The 21,109-nt window shown below is 41.7% G+C and overlaps 2 protein-coding genes across 5 annotated transcripts in view; one reads left to right on the top strand and one right to left on the bottom strand.

Moving 5' to 3' along the window:
- Nucleotides 1-18,321, top strand: part of LOC408690 (calmodulin) — a 49,372-nt gene extending 31,051 nt beyond the window's left edge. For 3 of the 4 annotated variants that reach the window (XM_392226.7, XM_006568215.3, XM_006568213.3), the window contains exons 5-7: nucleotides 9,594-9,684; nucleotides 14,403-14,459; nucleotides 15,348-17,220. In XM_392226.7, the coding sequence (XP_392226.3) occupies nucleotides 9,594-9,684; nucleotides 14,403-14,459; nucleotides 15,348-15,430 (231 nt within the window). In that variant the 3' untranslated portion in view covers nucleotides 15,431-17,220. Of the gene's footprint in view, nucleotides 1-9,593; nucleotides 9,685-14,402; nucleotides 14,460-15,347 lie in introns of all 4 variants that reach the window. The other variant, XM_006568214.3, reaches the window with a different exon arrangement.
- The window catches only part of LOC410867, a 54,750-nt gene continuing 51,481 nt past the window's right edge, over nucleotides 17,841-21,109 (bottom strand). The window contains exon 8 of the mRNA XM_003251147.4: nucleotides 17,841-21,049. Coding sequence (XP_003251195.1) covers nucleotides 20,693-21,049 — 357 coding nt within the window. The 3' untranslated portion in view covers nucleotides 17,841-20,692. The remainder of the gene's footprint in view (nucleotides 21,050-21,109) is intronic.

Below are 21,109 nucleotides of genomic sequence, written 5' to 3'. Positions count from 1 at the left end.
GTGGGGTTAATTACGTTGCCATTATGTGTACGTAATCGGGTATTATTTATTTGATACCGCATACGATAGCGTTTGAAACAAACAAATATAATACGTTCGATACGTAATTAGAGCTAATACTTCCTTTTTACAAATTTTTGTAAATTATTATAATATCTTCGAAATACTTTCGTTTTTTAAAACTTGAAAGCGATAAATTGAGAGAGTATAATAATATGGCCGAATTCAATGAATGAAAGTTTTTTCTCGAGAATGATGGACGTTTAAATAATTATTTGTGGGGATTGATTATATTGCCATTCATATATTTATTTGTAACGAAAACGCATTACACGTTCGATAGATTTTGAAACGAACAAACGTGATTAAAGCTCGTAAACAAATATAATATCTTCGATATTAGAATCTTTCTTTTTTTAAAACTTGCCACGTAGAAAGTGACGAATCGAGAGAGTGTGGTAATAATGTGGCCGAGCTTTCAATAAAAGATTTTTCTTTTAAAATCGGCGAGAGCCCCGTAGAGAAAGATTTCCAAGGACGGGAGAGATAAACGGGGAAAGGGGCACGATATATTTGCCGCAACCTAATCGAACCTTCGTGGAAAAACTACTCCAGTTACCGCGAATCTTTGGTTCGGTGGTCGACTAAAAGGTAGCTTTCAAGAATTCGAAAAGGTAGCGGCACGAAGTCTCTCTCGTAAGGAAAGGAAGCGTCCATTAGTCTTCTTGACGATTCAATTCCTCCGCAAATTTTTTTTTCTTCTTCTTCTTCTTTTTCTCTTCCCCGTTTCGATTCTCCCCGACACCGCGTTTAAATCCATCGCGTACACCGCCCCCGCCAGACTCGTGGACCAATTTACGGGAAATCGTCAATAAGCGATTCGAATTTCCGGTGAATTTGATCGCAAAACAAAAACAGTGATTGCAGGAAACAAATATGATGGCATGAAGTGTAAACGTCGATATTGTTTTGTATCGAATGGGCCAAGCCGTGTTGTTTGAACGCGAAAGAATATGATTGTTCCATTTACGTATCGCGGCTAATATGAAATTATTGAATCGTTCGGAAAGGAATGAAATTTCGATGCGATATCCCGCACTCGCCATCTAAATTCGATTCGTAACCAATCGTCAACATTTATATCTTCAAACAAATTAAATCTACTAAGTCAATTCTACTTTTCTCTCCAAATAATATATATATATATTCGACTCGATCAATTGCCAATTTTCACAATAGACGAAACTATTTACCCTCCAATACAATTTACTTTTACATTCTCGAGGAGGGGACTACTCGTTCGAATCGAGCGTCGATCGCTTCCCCTCCTATTTTTTCCACATTCTTCTTCTTCTTCCTCTTCTTCTTCTTTTTCTTCTTCTTTTTTTCTTCGCGGTCTACTCGAATGCCTCTCGAGAAGTCGATAACGTACTTTCGACACGCGATCGTACCTATTCGTCCTCGTTTCCAGCGCGGCGATAATGCACCACCCACACGCAGTTGTCGTACATATTAGTTAGGTGAACGAGCTTAGCCATACTCTCAATAGCCCGACTAACTTCGTCTTACGTAAACGCGGCTTTAAAGCCCGCGTTTATCCTGCCCATGAATCACTTATTCACGGTTTTATCGTTTAAGTATTCGCCTGTCATAATTCAAAAGTATTCTGCGTTTGTATATAATTTTTTTTTTTCTTTTTTAATGCAACGCGTAACTCAACGCGTTCCGTTTGAGTTGAAAGAATAAAAAAGCTTGAGAATATCCATCTTTTGAGAGAAATCTATCGAGCAAAAGCTTGGACGAGAAGATTATTCTATCAAAATATAGAGATTAATTTTTCAAAATCGGTAACGAAGTGATCAGACTCGTAGCCTTCATAACTTGGAAACAAGTTTCTAAAGTTTTCGATGCGCGTAGATATATTACAAGCGGATAAAATGATAAAGCTTGGTCGTTTCTGCTCAATTCGAGGGAGCGAGGAGTCGCAAATGCTTGTAATCTTGGTGCACAATAGAGGGGAAGAAAAATTGTTGAGAAAATACGGTGGAATTCGGTGGGCATCCGCGGCGAGTTCCGTAGACAAAGACTCTTCTATATTTTCCTTTTGCCCGGCCGTTATGGAGGAGAAAAGGGGATGTTAGTCCACGAATCAACCCCGCCCGGCTCTTCCTTACCTTATGTATCATTACAGCGATACGTTAAAAATTTCTCAGGTTTCTCGCTGCAAAAAGTTTGATAAAAATTCCCTCTCCGTGTAAATATGCGACGACAAAGAGATTATACGTTCCGTACAAAACTCTTTCGCCTTGATTACCTTCGGTTTGCGGATTTAGCGAACCGACGCGGGTTTCGTTGATTGCGCCGCTAGAAAATACAGCATGTAAGCAACATCGGTTCAACTTGTTAACGTAATAACGGAAATACAAAGTTCTGCTCGCTTCTCGCGAATAGAATATCCACTGAACCGTTTCGATTTCATATTCCACGGGTAAAGGGATCATTTACATTTTCATTATCGAGTCCAAGGCTCGAATGTTTTATTCCATCGACGAAATATCTCCACGGATGGTTTAGCCAGAGATTAGCTCGGAAAATATTTCGCATGGATCGCGAAAAGAAGGAAAAAGAAAAATGGAAAATAGCGTGGCGACCCGGCCACGCTATCCGGTTATATTAAAACATCTTTATATGCATTTCTATATGCATAACCCGGGCGCGTATACCCCCCCTCCTGTTTTCGCGCGAGCGAGCGAGAGAGAGAGAGAAGCTGGGATACACGAAATTTTTCGACGGAGTCGACGACACGGTAAAAGGAAGCGTGTCAAACCGTTGCGCCACAATACATTCTAATGACTGTAGCTTCGCAGCCAGGCCACAACGACTTTCAACCCTCCCCCGCCGCTCTCGTCCCCGCCGCCATTCTTCTTCCGCCGTGTCGTCTGCACACACTTTTCCACCCATTCCGCGCCCTTTGTTGCGCGCCTTCGTCTTTCCTCTCCATCGTCGGAAACCGACGGTCCACTCGTTCCCTTTTTCCAACCCACCCCCCCCCCCCCCTCTTCTTTTCGGCAGAGCCACCGCGTTTATACATATTTCCTCCAACGTTCCCCGATTATCGGCTAAGAGAGAAATCTTGAGAGAGGAGGAACCCCTCCTATGATCCTTCATGCATATATTATTCAAGCCGGTGATCAGGCGGGAAGAAAAAGCACGACCGAGGTATCAATTTATCCACCCCTCCTTCGTCGTTTACCCCCTCGTTGCGGTTCGAGAAATCGTTACATATTAATTCGAACTGGGAAGGGGGAGTATCATTTCGAGCATTGGAATATTCGTTTCCCTCGTCGTTAACGAGGCTCGCATTACCATCCCGGCCACGAGTCAATTTGTTATCCCCATCCTCCCCTCTCGGTGAAATTCGATTTCGTATTATTTTCGATTCGTTATCCCACGCCCCCCTGTATATTCAACTCACGGATTCGCAGATTTATCAGAGTGCACGCCGGATCCACTCGCGCGCGTACGAGTCATTGGATTCCTTCCACTCTGTCTTCCTATCGACCCTTCACTCACTTTCTCCATTCTCGAGGCCGTGCTACGTTTTACGGACGCACGTGTCATCGCAGCCCGCGCTGGTCACTTTTAGCCTCCGTCGTGCGCTCTTCCATCAATTTTGACAAATCCTTCTCGCTCCAATCAATTTTATTTTATAACACAACGGGCCTATAATGCAAAAAATGATCGATCGATCGAGTCGAGTTCTTCATATCGGTTGAATAGTAACAATAATAATAATACTGTCGGATGTTTATTTCGCTCCATCTGGCTGTTATTGGGAATCAATTTTAATTTTAATATCGCTGTACGATTTTAAAAATTAAAAACGGAAGAAGAAAAACGAATTTAAATAGGGAGAAGAATAGGCGATATCCAGAGATTCATCCCATCCCACTTTTTTAATTTCGCTGGAGATTGTATCGCCTGTAAAATCCAATCTAACCAGCTAGTCCAGCTTCACGACGTCGCGAGAAGTCAATTAGGGAAGCGGAGTTTAAGAAAAAAGAGGATATTTATCACGGGGAGCGATTTATATGAAACTGTTGTCGAGTCCATTGTACGTTGATCGAACCTTCCCTCGTCGGGGAAGGGAGCTAATCGACAATAAACGAAACGTCGGACAATGACGTTGTTTCATCCAAATATTCGCACGCGCTTCGATTACATCAAGAACAATTTTGTACCCGTTTTAAAGAACGCTTGTCGAACGATGAATGGACGCGATTCCCTCGATTGGATCCCTTTAAATCGAGTGACGCGCTTTTAAAGAGTTTAGCAAAACCGAGGCGGCATTGGGGTCAGGCAACGCGACGTATCGCAGTGTCCCGAGTCGATATTTTAATCTCCGCGAGCGCGCCGGATTGTAGCCGGGCACCGGTGAATAAAAAAAAGGAACAGGAAGAGGGAGGAGGGAAAAGGGAAAAAGAGAAGAAGAGGAGCCGGAAAACGCGGGAAAAAAGAGCGAGAAGTTCGAGAGAGAGGGAGAGAAAGAAAGGGATGAAGCGAAAGGGTATAGCGAACGATTGCTAAGATTTATTATTCGTTCAAGAGAGGGGAGGGGGGAAAGGGGTGAGAAAGAACGAATATTAGCGAAAAAATAACGGTAGAAAGAAAAAAAGAAAGAAAATAGATATACGAGAACGAATATCGCCGGCTGCCATTATTTTTCCCCGATTCCCAAGAGAGAATGCGAACCTTTTTTCTTCTTTCCGCTCTTATTTGTTTAAATTAACTCGCGATGCGTCGCTCTTTTACAGAGAGAGTTAATTCGTTTATCGCTAGATCGGGAACTATTTCTTTTTTTTTTCTTTTTTAATCGATTCCTGGCTAATATTTATCCCTCGATCGACGGTTATTCAATAATTACGGGAAAATTGAATTTCCCGTTGCGAAAAAATGGAACGTTGATTGGTTGCAATCGGAGGTGTTTAATTCGATCGAAGTTGCGTTATGACGTTGATCGTTGAAACTTATAACACGGTTTAATTTACAATTCGCGCGAGGAAATTTTTTCTAAAAAAGAGAAAGAAAAAAAAATGGAAAGAGAAACGAAACGTCAAAAGAACGATACACAAATTCGTAGATAGATATCGTATCACGATATTCTAATGGAAGACGAAAGAACTCGTTGTACATATCAATACACCAATCGTATAAAGCATATCGTAAAACAACCGATATGTGGATCGAAGAAAAGATAAAATAACCGCGCAAGGAAAGTTGGGCGAGCGAACAGAAAGAGACGCAAGTTCGAAAATCCATTCCGCGTCTCGAGAGTATCGTACCTTTGAACGTGAATCATAGTCATGGTAGTAAAATCGCGAAGCGAGCGTCGGTGGTGAATCAACGACTTTGGCTTTCCTTTTGGCTCGAGAAAAAAAAAGAATCCACGTTACTTTCTTCCCTCCCTTTCGGTAACCAATTGCTCCTTAATCGACGAAAGTGGCTTTTCATCGGGTTTACGAGTTGGCCGTAAAATAGATGGTGGCCGCGCGCAAGGGTAATAGAAAAGGCGGCCGCTTTTAAGCCAATTTTAATATCGCAAAGTGTCCGTGGCCGGGCCACTGGCTTAGAACAACGGGGCTAATTGGTTACACGATGGTAACACGAGGGTTCGAGGAATTGGAGCGGATCTTAATATTCCTCGCGCCTCGTCGAAAGGATTCCTTTCCGAGTTCTCGAAATTCCTTCGTTCGTCACGTCTCGCCGCCGCTTTAACGCCTCGCGATTACCGCCTTATCGCGGCCGCGATTACCAATCCTCCCCTGTAATCCTTTCTTCGATTTCATCCCAAATTCCGCCCATTTGTCGGGGGAACGAGATAATACCTCGCGTCTTGGACCTTTTTCTATTTCGAATCCCTCTTTCTCTCATGCACGTACACATACACACACACATTCATCCGTTAGCTCTCGTCGTTATCTAACTCGAGCTCGAGTGGCGGAGGACATGATTTATATTGTCACACGCGTCTCCGCGAGACGAATGATCGCGTGCATGGGAGAGGGGGCGATCTTAGATCGGATAAATTGGATACGAAAAATCGAGGATTTTAATCTTTTCTCGCATTAGCATATATATGCGGTTTGAAGTAAGTCTTGGAGAGATGGACTGTCGGAAGAGACGGACGAATATTTTTTTAAAAATATTCTTCTTGTTCTTCTTTTTTTTTTTTTTTGAGGATTATCTACGAATTTGAGTCACGTTATTTATGCTTACACTCTTACAAGAAAGATTTTCGTTGAAAAATGTAATTATAACTTTCCTTAGAATTTTCTTCGTGTCTTTTTTTTAATCGTTAAACAATGTTTCATTATGCATGTTCGTTTATCGTAATTATATTAATACGTAGAAGAAAAGAGTTATATAGTTTAGTTGAAACGTCATTCTCTGTTAATTATATTAACATTCTATTTATTCCGCTCCCTGCACGTTTACCGGAGAAAATAACACGATAAATAATGAGAATAAAATTTAATTATATTAAAATTTTTCATTCAAGAATGTTTCTCTTAGAATTATTTTATACTTTCATTTCATCGAATTTTTCTTTTTTTCTCCAATTTCTTCTTATATATATACGTTGGATATTTCATTCTATTAATCAGCTTATAGAAAGATAAAATTGGCAGAGGCTTCAATGGGCGACAGATTTTTCCTCATTAGCCTCCTTCGCTCGGCCATGACACTGTTTTAACAGGGGTTGACGTAGAAACCTGTATTAATCGTCCTTAACCTTTGCAACTCGATCGACGCTTACTTATCCATACATAATAACCACCATAGACCACTCATTTCGAATCTCTCCCTCACCTTCATCAATCTTTCCATTATCCTCTTCCCCCTCGTCCACCCTAAATATCCCTCTAAAATAATATTCCAAGGAAAGGAAAAAATCAAATTCAACACTTCATTTTCTGAGTCAATCAATCATCGGACCAGAACCCGTCCGATTTAAACAATTCGAACTCTCTCGATTCTCAATTCGTCACGGTTCACCGAATTCACTTCCGATCGTTCGATCGATCGATCGTTCGAAACCACCGCGCAAAAATTGCCGTCAAAGCGTGATCCGCGGTCGTTTACTGTGTACACTGGAGTTTGCACCTCGGTTTATGCAAACGACGATATACAACGTTGATTATGACGAACCGAGCGAACAATGAACGAATGGGGTGGGGCTAAATGATTTGGTAATTGGCGTAATGGCCGGTTGATTGCGATTTCCTAGCGCCGATTCGACGCGAGAATTTGTCTCGAGATATTTTTCTCCGTTTCCTTCCGGTGAGAGACGGTTCACGGTTCCTTCTTCGGTGAACAGGAAACGGAGGCAACGATTTCCAGCATCGCTGAGAAACAGAAAACTGTGTAATCGTTAAACTGTAATGGGAGAGACCCGCCGAGTTCCGACCACCTGGAAGCTGGTCGATTCGCAATCACCCGCCACGTCCTCTCACCTTTGACCTCGAGACGAAGGCGGCGGGAGATTGGGGGAGGAGGGAAGGGAGTGAGAAAAGTCGAGCCGAGTTTTTGTCCCTTATCGGCATATGGAAGCCGACTTCGATTCTAGATCGAAGCGTAACGCGTTTAATCGATTAAGGAGGGGGAGGAGAAAAGTTGGGCTCGCCATTGTTGTGCGTTAAACTCGTTTAAAAGTTGAAAGGTTAAGAGGCGAATATCAAGTAGCATTTAGTTACTTTATCGTTGTTCCGCCTCCCTGAACGAGGCTGAAACTTTACATTATTCTGTAAATAATCTGGCGTGAAGCGTTTCGCGCGTTGTTCTAAAAGTAGGTTTTCCCGACTTGGAACAGAGAGGCGTGCATTTTGCACGAGGAGGATCGATGCGTGCCACCATTGAAATAAAGAGCGACTGCATATTGCTCTTTCGAACGAGAGAGGGAGAGACAGAGAGAGAATAGTATCGTAAGGAGATGGTGCTCGTTAAACTTTTCGACTTCTTCTTCTTCTTCTTCTTTTTCTTCTAGAACCTATGCGTATGCCTCGCCTTAAGCGACGATCCTTAAGCGCAACGATGGGAAATTGAAGCGGCAATTCGGCACATCTGGTAATCCGCGTTCCATTATTCCATTCAACGTATGGGATAATTCTCTTTTTTCCCTTTTTTAACTTTATACGCGTATTATGGTTACGATGCACGTGGATCTATACAATAGCAAAGTAATTTGGACCTGAGCGATTCCCAGATAACCAATAAACAAGTGTGCAATTTCATTTTGCAATTTTCAACACGTTGCAAAGCAATAACCCCCGTGGATCGAGCGTAGAACAGCAATATGAGCAACAAATTACGCTATTATTCAAATAACAGCGTGCTATTATATATATATATATAATTTATAAATATCCATGCATCCACGTTTCAACGGCGAGAAACGAATCAATGGAACACGAATAGAAATACGAATCATCTATATTAAAAATATATTTATTTCTTAGAACAACTTTTTAAATCCTCTTCTTTAAATTGGTTCCCCTAACGGTGAGAAGACAAAACAGGAACAATCTCCACGATATCGAAAACCAACCGTCATTAAAATCCACCATGAAAATAACCGTTCCCTCGATCCCTTCCTCGTTACCCTCGGTCGATGAACCTCCCCACATTTCACCATCGGAAATCCAACACATCCCAAACGGACACCACGGTGAGCGCCACGTCTTATCTCCACGTACGCGTCCCAGTTTCTCTCCGTGGCGTGGCAAACTTACTATTAATTTGCCTGTAACGAGGAAGGGGGTCGAAAGGAACGGCGGCCACATTCCCAGGAGCGGCATCAATCCTCGACAAAAGTCGGGGGTGTTGCGTCCGCGACGCGGCATAATAGACGCGCACGTCGATATTATCCCCGCGCCAGCATTTTCGAGAGAGAGAGAGAGAGAGAGAGAACTATCGCCTCACCGCGCGATTGTCGTCACCTTTCCGTCTCCCACGGGGATGGAAAAGAGACGGCTGTCATTCTCTTGCGTTGCCAGGTATCCCATTTGCCTCGAGATAATGCGAGGTTTAGATCTCTCTAATCGTCGTGTCGACGAGGAATTTATTTTGAGAAAACGAAACGTTACTTTTCTTTTTTATCTTCGATAACGAGGAATTAGTTAGAATCGTGTGATTTCGAAAATTATAAATACGATATATTGGATGAAGAAAATGGAGTAAAGTTTGAGTTTGGATAATTTTGAATCGCTTCTCTACTTTAGAATAGCCAAATCAAATTAAAATCAATTCTTTCCACTTTAAATGTATGAACATTGATAATCGTGACTGGTTAAATGTTGGATAGTAAACGAAGTATATATAAAATTTGAATGTTCTTTTAATCTTCTCTACTTTGAAATGTAATCTTCTGAAAATGTTTTGGAGAAAATTGGGAATCGAAAGAATTCAAGAACGAAATTAAATATTCGAATAACGTACGCATTTTACTATATTTGCAATAATGTAATAATAATAATAATAAAAGGAAAAGTGTATAAAAGAAGATCTCTGTAGCGATTCTTTCCGTTCGGTTGCAGGTATTCGATAAACACAATCGAGGATACATCACCGCATCCGATTTGAGGGCAGTGCTGCAATGTCTCGGCGAGGACTTGTCGGAAGAAGAGAGTACGTATTTGCCACGATTGTGTATATTCAACATCGTGTTTCGTTTGTTATACATTGTCGATAGTTTCGGGCTTTCCATTCTTCTCCCTTGTTTGACGATGTTTTAATATTTGATTCTTTTGTTCGAAACGAAGAAAAAAAAACAAATCAAACGGAAAAACGAATCGAGAGGTTGAATAAATAAATCGACGGTGCAAATGATAATAATAAATATATACCGAAACGTGATAGCGTATATATAGAAGCGGCGAGCGAATGAAACGTCAAGGGACATATAACGTGACATCGGTTGAAGAGCTTTTATCGGTCGAAAAGCTGGAATGGAGTATACAGCCATCTATAGAAGCATAAAAGTATTCGATGTGTTCAATGCCAGTTTAAGATTCAAAAATTATTCCATCCACCATTTACTCTTCGCGATCGAAATTTTCCTACGAAAGATTTTCACGATCCGCCGCTGCGCTGCGCGTCTCTCACGGAAGCGGAAGTCTAAGTAAGCCCTGCGAAGTTTTAAAAACACATCCCTGCCCTCCCGGTTTTAACAAATTTGCCGTTAGAGAGTTTAATTCAATTGCAGACGACCACTTAAGAGGCAAGTTAATTGCACTCAACCGATTCCAAATTGATTAAGCAAAGCGGAAATATTGATTCGACTTTCGAGCAAACTCTCGAGCGACTGGGGAGGGGAGAGAGAGGGAAACGACGAAGTAACACGCCTGCCGAGACAAAAACTTGCCGAGAGACCGACAGAGAGAGAGAGAGAGGGAGAGGGAGAGGGAGAGAGAGAGAGAAGTTCATGGAAACTTTTCGCTCGACAGCAATTTCGAGCTTGTCCTTCCTCGCGACAAATCGATTCCAATCTTGCGTCGTCTTCGCGCGTCGCTTAAAACGCGGGAACGGAGGATCGAGCAACGGAGTAACTGTCGCGGCGGATTACCGCCACAAACTTTCACGGATGCGCTCCCTCGCCACGCTCCAAACATCCTTCCGTTTATTCTCATAAATTTCTACTCCAAAACTTCCTCCCCCTTCCCCCGTGGAAGAAATTTCTCTTTCGAAAAATATCTGGATTACCGAACGTGTTATCGAAAAAAAGCAAGATAGACTGTTTTAATATCGTTCCAAGGGCGGACAAATCCGTGGAAAATGAAGCGAAACAAGGGAAGGGGACGTAGGAGACAACGTGGGTTGGCGTTATTATTATCTCGAAACGCAAAATAAGATTCGAAGAGAACATTCGTTCTCGTTGCTTCTCGTGTTATCTCGCGGGATTAGCCCCCCTTCAATTTCATTTCGCGTGTCTTTTCCGGTTCCTTCGACGACGTTTTCCACGAGAGAACCGGCGAGAGGGGAACGCTTTGCGAACCTTTCTCGGGAAAAAAAAGTTTGGCGAAAGTTCCTCTTCGCGCGAATAAACACGGGTTGGAACTCGGCCGACCGATTCTCCATCGTTAGTTCCTCCCTTAGTTAGGCGGCAATCTCGCGAGCTTTTCTGCAATTCAAAAGCAGACGCGCCGCGCTACCGATCGCGAGATGAATCTTCTCGTCCAGGAGACGAGGTACGTCCGCGTGAAATTTCGTTACGACTCTCAAAGTCGAGGACGAATTCGTTTGGATATGAGATTTTTTTTCTCCCCTCTCTTTTTTTTTTTACGACGCGAGAAATTCGATTTTAGTAGTATCTTGTGAAATATAGATAAAAAGGTACGCGAGGTGTTTTATTCGAAGTATCTTTGAAATGTTAAAGCGATGAAATTTAGAGAGATGTATATCCCCTCCCTCCCCTCGATGTCACGACGATATATAAATTCGTGCCAAATATCAAACCTCGTTGAAATGCCGAAGAATTAAAAAGGGAATTGGAAACGCAAGTGTTTTATTTTTCAGTGTAAAGAGAATATAAATAAGGGAATGTGAATAAACAATCGAATAACTTTGAAAAAATTTCGCTCGAGAAATCTATCGCGTGAATTTTTATTTTTCCTTCAAATTGACTCATCGTGGAATCGTTCTCGTTTCTCCCCCCTCTTCAAATTTACAAACGTCGCACCTATTCTCCGTCCTACTTTGTTCCTTCCTTCTTTTCTTTCTTTTCTTTCTTTCCGTCCTCTCGATTGATTTCGATCTCTTTATCAGACCCTCTATCATTTTCTAGATAAGATAATAGGTATTTTTCTGGCCACTCTGGCTAGCAGCTAGCAAACTGGACGGCTCAGGCGCGCAAAAGCAATGAGATTATCCTCCGGTTCCGGTTCCGGTCCCGGTCCCGGTCCCGGAAGTTTCATTCAATCTCGGCGAGGCATCTCGGTCCAGAATTTGTCCAAAGTTGCGCTAATACATCGTGCTGCAAGATGGTAAATTGCGCGAGTGTACTCCCCCATTCATCTCCATCTATACCTGGGTAACGTAATAATCCGTCCAATATATGGGGATGGGGTTACTAATTGACCGGAATCAATTTGTGTGCCGGTACACGGTATTTCTGTGTACGTATTAATAATTGCCCCAGGCCGCCAAGTTGATTACGATAATGGCCGTGCCCTTCCAGAAAATCACTTCATTTTATAATACTCATGAAGGCTTTATTATAGGCTGTGGTTTCTTTACACGAATATTTTTTTTTTTATTATATTATATTTTTATATTATATTTTATACATTTTTCGTTCGACATATTTCTTTTCGACAAAAGTTTAATTTTAGGTAAAAAGAAAAAGTATGGTTGAACGTGTTATACGTTTCTTTTTATTTCTTTCGATATTTTTTACGTAACTGTGATAACTGAATATAATGAACGATATATACTTAATCGTAACGATATATCGTTGAAAAGTGGAGACGTACCGAATGGTTTATTTATAAAGCCGGAAAAGGTCAATACGATACTGAAACAACAATGTGTATTATACGTTCTCAATTTTATATACGGGTAAATAATAACGGGTAAACAATTTATTATTAAAAAAAGATCATTCGAAAATTATTTTTGCGTATTGTGATATTCTATATATTTTTATATAAATAAATTTACGCGATAAAAATTAATTTTGAATTGTATATATATATATACATTATACAAGTTGAATATTTTTCTACCTTTTGTTTTAACCGAATAAAAATCCGCGATCTAGTTATCGCGAGAGAAAGCGGAATATAAAGAAGGGGACAGGGAAAAGAGGGTAGTGAATTCTTTCGAAATCGATGTTTCAAATTGCGATTACGTATAAAAAGAAAAGAATATCGTGCTCGACTACGTTTTTAGTCGTCGAGTTGAGTCCAGTTTTAAAGAGGAAACTTTACTGGGTCGTGGGTCTCTCGAGACTTTCTTCGGCTTATTTGGCAAACTTGAAGTGATCGTGATTAGAATTAATAGGGAATTATGGTGTACAATATTAATCGTTCGCCGAGGATCATGGGAAATTCGCAATAACGCAGGTGTTGCGTTCACCCGTAGATTATCCATTGTAATTGAGACTAGTATGATCGAATAAATCGAACGGTATATACTTGACACTTAGCATCTCCCAATGCGTTAGAGAGAAATGACTCCTATTTACAATATAAAATTGACCCTCAACTCGATCGAAAGCTTCGAAATAATTACGAGATCGAGGCTTGATTACAATCGCACAAATCCGATTCAGAATTAAGATTAATTCTTAAAATTCGATCAAAAGGTAACCGAAAAAAAAAAAGAGAGTCGGGGAAGGGAAAATTTAACGATTAACGCGAAAATTTGCGGTAACGGAATTAACTCGGTCGAATTAATCGAATTTATCGAATGGAATTAAAATTCACGATCGCGCCACCGTCGTTTCCCACTTTTTCCATGCGTTACACGTGTCACGCGAGGGGTGAGTGGGGGAGGGTGAAGCGGTTACATTATATCGAAGTGTTTTTAGCGCAGAGCGGAGGGAGGGGAAAGCGCAGCTGGAATTATTAAATCGCACGCGTGTTTCGCGCGCTAATACTTGGGATTTTAACGGAGTTGGGAGGGCGGTGGTCGGGGAAAAATTAAATTGCCGCTCGCTCTTTGCCTCGTCAATTAGCATACGAACGATCCATGGGTGACTTTAATCAGGCTAAATGCAATATTTTCCGCGTCGGTGAATGTCATGACACGCGCGCTAATGGCGGAGATATTAATACCTGAGACAAGCTATTAACAATCGATCTAATCGGCTTTCAATCCGATGGTGATGTTACAACATTCTGGATAACGTACGTGCAAAATCATGGACAATTTATACGAACGTATATACGAAGTAGTAGTAGTTAGAAAAAAAAAAATCGATAAAATATTTTTTTCTACGGAGACTGATAGCATTCCACGTAACTGATAGTAGTTGTATTCTTTATCTCTTACGATTCTCGGTACAGTGAAAGTTTTATATCTTTTTTCTTTTTTTTTTATACTTTTTATACCTTTATTTTATACATTTTTCTAACCATCGTCGTAAAAAGAAAACGGAACGATAAAAGATAGAATATAGATGATAATAAAAATTCCCATTGCGAAATATCTGTGTATACGTTAGTTACGTAAACTAGTAAGAAAGCATAAAAGTATCACGATTTCTTTCTTTCTTCTAAAAAATTGAAAACCTTATATATTCATTTACGTCCTGTTCGCTCGATTTACCCTCCCTCCCCCTCCGATAATTTTCAAATGGCGCCACGAGACACAAAACATAAGCTGCCTTTCTCTCTGTGTTTCAGTCGAGGATATGATCAAGGAAGTGGACGTGGACGGAGACGGTCGTATCGATTTCTACGGTAAGCCCTATCCCCCCATACAAGTTTCTAATAATCGAAAAATACGAGGAGCCGGGAATTCTCCATAGAGCGCGTCTCTTTCTCTTCCACCGTCCACCGAGGGGTGGAAAAATTTTGGATGGAAACAACGCGAAAGAATAAGGGGCCGTTGGGGACGAAGATGGACGAATCTCGGAATATTGGCAGATAAAGTTTAAAGAGGATCGGAGAAGTATCGGGCATCGGGTTGAAATTGTAATCGAAACGAAAAAAAAAAATCGCCTCCGATCTTCCGCCATTTGCATCCTTCCGAGTATCGTAGATTCGACAGATCGCTCCATGCTTCTCAGGGTCACGTGCATTAACCGCCATCCACGAGGAACGTTTCGATCACGATTACCCCCTTCCGTCCGTTTCTCTTCGAAAATGGCTCCGCGCCAAAGATAATTTTCCAATCCTTATTTCTCGAAACGACGGACCAGGGACGCTTGATTCGTCGTGGAATTAGGGTTCCAAGAAACTATCTCGTTCTTCCTCCCTTGCATCCTCCTCGATCGCTCTAATCTTCCTCGTACACATTCCTCGTACAACTCGTTACGATTATATCGAGTTTTGCGCCGGGAATTTATATTATTTACGAACACCGGCTGTACAAGGAATTTTATTTTATAATTCTATTCTATGACGAAGAAGTTTTTCGAAACCCGCAAGTTTTCGTAATCCTATTCCGCTGTACGGGAGGAATTCCAAGTTGTCATTTTCGAGAGGAGGGAAAAGTAGGGACGAGATGTGAATCGTATCGAGAAACCTATCTATTTTTGCGACGTCCTTAAGAACACACGGTTGCCTATACACACACACACACACATATATTATATATATTACAAAAAAGGGTCTTCCTGTTTCCAGAATTCGTCCACGCGCTCGGAGAGCCGGGGATCGACGACGACGAGGAGGACGAGGAGGAGGAGGTGCTGTCCCCGGGCTACTAGGATCTTACTTATTCTCGTGTCTGTGTTAGATAGAACGAATTAACGACGAGCCAGCGGACGACGGACGTACACGTTCGTCGCATACTTTTCCCCTGCCCCCCCCCCCTCTGACATTCACTTCGTTGCATGTAATTCGAGCGTCGTGGATCGAAATTCGATCCGATGTTCGATGATACGATTTCTTCGAAAAAAAAAAAGTATACATATATATATATATATCTTTTGCTCGTCTTCGACGTTGTACATCGAATGAAGCAAAAAGAAAAGGAAAGGAAAAAAAAGAAGAAAGAAGAGGAAAAAGAAGAAAAGAGTGGAAAGAAGAGAGTGAGGAGAGGCAAGGAAAATTTTAAAATTCGCGCCGGCGCGAAAGATGGTTGCGTTTCGAGCCGATAGAGCGTGCCACTCTCTGACCCAACGACGATTAGGTTATCGCGCCAATTCGAAACGCGATGCAATCACGGCCTATAGTTGTTAACGCTCGTTTACCTTTGATCAAGGATGTCAGAGGATCTTTTTCGACAAGCATCTATCGTAAGGATTGTAGATACAACGCTTGGCGTGATTTTATGTTAACCGAATCGGAGCAGATCTGTTCGATAATTATTATTTTGCCAGCAATATATCGAAATATATCGATGATATTAAAATCGTGGCGTCATCAAGGAAATTTGATCGTTTCAATTTCAACGAGATTATTATTATTTTCCTTGTATTAAAATAAAAAATTACATCCTTGATATTTAATTGCAACGTGAGCAATATGAAAGATGTAGTTTATAAGAGGAAAAAAAAGAAAAAAAAGAAATCAGCTCGCGTTTCGTGTAACATAACGTTCCAACAAGCGACGCGTCATCTAATCTTCTTCGTTAACTAACTGCTGCAAAGTATCTAAAGACAGATGAGTCTTCGTGGATCGTGCTCGATGATTCAATGCGATGCGAGACGCGAGAGGTCGATCACGGGGAAACGGAGACACGACCATTGATAAAGAAAAACGATCTTCTTCTTCTTTTTCTGGATTAAAAAAAAAAAGAAGAAAGAAAAAGAGAAGAAAGAAAAAGATTGCAATGATTGTGCTCCTTTTCCCAAGACGAACGCCCATTTCCTCGCTTAATTACTCGTTCGACGAATCTCTTGGTGTCCAGGTCGCCCGTGTCGATCGATTGGAAGAAGGAAAAAAAAAAAAAGGAAAAAAAAAAGGAAAAAGTAAAAAAAAAGAAAAAAAGAGCGACCGATTGATAATCGATTTCTTCTCGTAAGAATATGTGGATTTTTCGATTTTAATCTCTCTCGTCTAATCTTGTATAAGTCACGTACTGTATTCTCCATCTATAAAGTAAAAGTAAACGTAAGAGTTAAGAAGGAAATCAAGCACCGCAATAAAAAAAAAAACACGATCGATCGCGATCCGTTTAAAACCGGACGACGATCATAGATTAATTATGTTATTAGGGGTTGTTGCGTTCCCGCCATTTTTGGAGGGACACGTGACGTGACGTGACGTGAAAAACTGGCGTTTGCACTTGAAAGGGAAAAAGAAAAAAAGAAGAAGAAAAAAAAAACTCTCGAGGATCCCGATTCCCCACGCTCGATTTTTACGAGCGCGGGGATACAGCATGTGTCGAGGAATCGAACGGTTGAATTGCGAATTTTAAATCGATCTTGATCGCTTCGCTCTCCTTGAGCTTCGTACTGTGTACCTTATTAACGATATCTCACTGTTACGCCAAATAAGAGCCGCACGCTGTTTCAAATATTTTAAAGGGTCTAATAAATCTACTGAACAAAAATTTTTACCGCTACGTCCATTTCCTCATGCATTAATCTCCCCCTGTGAAAATTGTGACGCTGATCAACACGAGCAATCGTCAGCAGTGTGAACACTGCTCCTCTTTATATATGTATATCTGTTCGCGAGCTCAAACTGTATATATGTTATTTTCGATTACTCAATTTTTTTTAATACAAAGATCCACAAAATAGTCGGCGGATTGCACGCGTAGGAGACAAGAGACAAAAGTTGAATTCTTTCAAATTATTTTACGGCGACGATATTTCGAAGATAATAATCGATAACAAATGGCGCATCCGCATGAATATTCACAACAACAGCCTCGGTTATTTTTCTTAAACGTTCATTTTTATTAGCGATAAATAAACTTACATATCTTTACAGTAACAACGTCCTCTCGTAACTCTCGGAAAATATGGTAATATCTATCCACGAAAATCCATACAGATCGAGATTTCCTCGTACTCTCTATTTCCACGTGCCACTCTCTTCCCGTATATACGTGTGTTGTTCCTGTCGATTGGTGTTTCTCGTGTGTCACACAACACATTTCCACCCCGTCGAAACGGGTCGTATTTTATAGAAATATCGATACGACGCGAGATTCCGTATTGGGAGGATCCTACAATGTTGCAATGTGTGTGTGTGTGTGTATTTTTTTTTTTTTTTTTGCATGCGGTCTACGTACACGCACCGGAGCTTTTACGCTTCCTCCGAATAAAATCCTAACGATAGCGAGCGTACACTGTTGTCCTGAACCTAAACGAAACGAAAACGCTCGAAGACGAGTTCGTTAAGTATCGAGCCGAAAATTCTCTTGTTCGATTATTATCGATCATCATAATCGTCCAATACCCCATATATCCGCCGTGTTTGACGATCGTATCGTCCAATTTTCGTTCATTCCATTCTTCAGAATGAATTTCTTCCACGGGTGCCATTCTGCTTTGACTGGTTTCGCTTCTTTCTTTTTTTCTTTTTTTTTGGTCTTGAAAACGTGTAATCTACAATGGCTGGATAATCGTTCCTGTCGCGCGAATCCCAGTACGTTGGACATGGCGAACATCGAATATCCAAAAAAAAAAAAAAAAAAAAAAAACAAATGATGCATTCGTTCAACCACGACGTCTAGAAGAATCGAAAATACCACGCGATCTTCTAATCTTCTCTTATTAACGATCGATAGACTCTCGATCGCGTCTTCTATTCCTTTTTTTCTTTTCTTTTCTTTTCTCTCTCTCTTTCTTTCTTCTCTCTTGTTCATCGACGAAAAAGGGGCTATACAATAGTCGAAAAATATGATCCGCCATATGATTTCGAACAAGGCGACATACATGATATATATGTATAGATGTACGTATATTTACCAGTTAAGAGGAAAAAGCTTTCGTATAATGATTCGTATATGTATATATGTATATATATGTATATATATACCATGCGTCTTCGGTATACTCTGCCAAGAGAAGCAAATATGTATTTACACGTATATATTTACGAATATTACGCGGCTAGGCGCATATTTTGTGTGCGTGCTATCGAAATTACATGCAATTACGGTTGAGAATTAGTCAAAACCTTCACCCCTCAAATCCTTTCTCTCTCTCTCTCACTCTCTCTCTCTTTATCTCTCTCGCATTCTTTCTCTCCCTCTCTCTCTCTCTCTCTCTCTCTCCCGTTCTCTTCGATTTCAATCCATCCGGTGTGTTTAATGGAAACGTTCGCGTGAACCGAAAAAAACGATCGAGTTGATAAATACATCGTCGATTGATTTCGCGCGTTTTTGTTTTTTACAAAAAGTCGAACAAGCGCGTTTTCCCTTTTCGCTCTCATTTTCTTTTATTCTTTTTTTTTTTTCTTAATTTCCACCGCGTGCAGTTTAATTAATTAATTAATGGAGTAATCGTCGAGCCGAATGTCAAGGACGACATTTTTATTGACCGCAAAAAAAATGAACGTCCTATCGATTCGGAACGATACAAACAAAATCTCCGTGTCATTTTTAAATTCTTTTCGCTCTCTCTCTCTCTCTCTTTCTTTTTCACTCTTTCTCTCTCTCTTTCTCTCTTCCCCCCCTCCCTAATTGAAAGACGTCAAGGCGAACAATCACGTTCGAATTCATCGAAAAATGCTCGAAAAAATGAGGCTCGTTCTCGACGGGTGAGCGCGGGGCACGATTTTACAAAAATTTTGGTATATTTCTTAAGCGACTAACCCTAATTCGTCACCGACGCGAGACACGAGGCTCGTTCGTTTTATCAAATCACAATTATAATATAAAAAATCAAGTGTCCTCCTCTCGTTTACGCTAAAATTGCGGTCCCTTGAGCAGTCGAGGTTTTGGCGCTTCTCAAAGTAGTCACTTCATTCGATCTCCCCATCTTCGTTATCGTCCATCGATCAAAATTTGGACTAAAGACTCGAGTCCCGTCCAATCAACCATCACTTTCTTCCCCTCCATAAATCATCCGTAATTTCCTTTCGATCCATTCATTTTTCTTCCTGGAAAAATTCACTCCCTCGAAATCGCGAAAGATCGTTCCACGATTCCAAGACTTTGGTTGTCTGGCCTGGCCAGACACCGCAACGTCCCGCGTGGCTCTGAACTCGTAAAGTACAACCGAAGTCTCAACATGTTGGTTGGTTATTTTAAACGCTAACATAAGTGTCCTTACGTAAGTAACATTTAAACCGCGCACAACGTTTTGTTTAAGTAGCTTTTACGAAGCAATTGTATATCGTTAGATATCGAACGAACCGCGACGACGGTTCCACGACTCGTTCTCATACTCTTCAGACGGAACAACCACTCGTGAGAAGAAGAAGAAGAAGAAGAAGAAAAAAAAAATCCGATCCGTCGTTGCGTCCGTTGCGTCGAACGAGTATATATATGTATATATATCCCTATTTTCGTGCATCGACGTTCCTCTCTCTCTCTCTCTCTCTGTCTGGAGAACGCTCAAGGCTAAATGAAAAACGTTCACGAAACGATCCGTTATTAAGAGCATCTCTTCGTGCCGTAAAATCGCGAATCAGAGCTGTGATCCTTTTAAGTATGGAGGATCTCTGGCGCACGCGTCGACCGTTTACAAATAAACGGGGAAACGATCGAACGAAGTTTCGTTCTCGGCGGAAGAGGAACAACCTAACGAGATATCCTCGAGCCCGAACAACATTCGTTTTCTCTTCGTTTCTCGAGCCACGCGTGTAATACGAAGCGTGAGTATCTCGTCCTCGTTTCACCCTCGCGCGTTTGATCGAAACGGTGTTCGATCCAACACGATTCATCCATCGATTCATTTCCCCCTTTAGCATTCTCCCTCAGGATTTTGAATCTTGGTTGCGGCGGCGGTGGCGAAACGCATTCTCCTCCTCCTGACCACGGAGAACGCCGATGACGGTAATTTTCGACGGCGATGCGAGGATGAGATCGAATCACGATCGAAATCCCATCTCGCGACGGGTCTCCCTCAAAGGACCGGCTCCTCGTCGGTCTCATCCTCGTTCTCGTCCTGCTCCCCCGCCTGCCACTGGGCCACCGGCCCCACCGACGAGATCGAGTTCGACTTCGCTCTTCGCTGCTGCCTCTTCTGCTGCCCGCCCCCACCTTGCCCGTTCCCGCCGCCGCCGCCCACGGCCAAGCTGCAGCAGCCGCTCGAGCCGCTCGAACTGCTGCCCGGGGTGTTGACCACGGGCGAGACCAGGTCCAGGTCGATCTGTTGCTCGTGGGCGTCGATCAGTGGCCGCAGAGCGGTTCTCAGGGACCAGTAGAGGCGAGGGTATGCGCGCTCTTGTCCGAGTATCAGCTCCTTGCTTTGTTTCCGCTTCTGAAACAGGATCGAGTTGGAATCGAAAGGTGTCGTCGTTCTCTCGAATCGGGGTCAAGA

This window comes from Apis mellifera, linkage group LG2 (assembly GCF_003254395.2).
Source record: "Apis mellifera strain DH4 linkage group LG2, Amel_HAv3.1, whole genome shotgun sequence".
Lineage (NCBI taxonomy): Eukaryota > Metazoa > Arthropoda > Insecta > Hymenoptera > Apidae > Apis > Apis mellifera.
The sequence above is the reverse complement of the archived record's forward strand: the minus strand, read 5'-3'. Positions and strand labels throughout refer to the sequence as shown.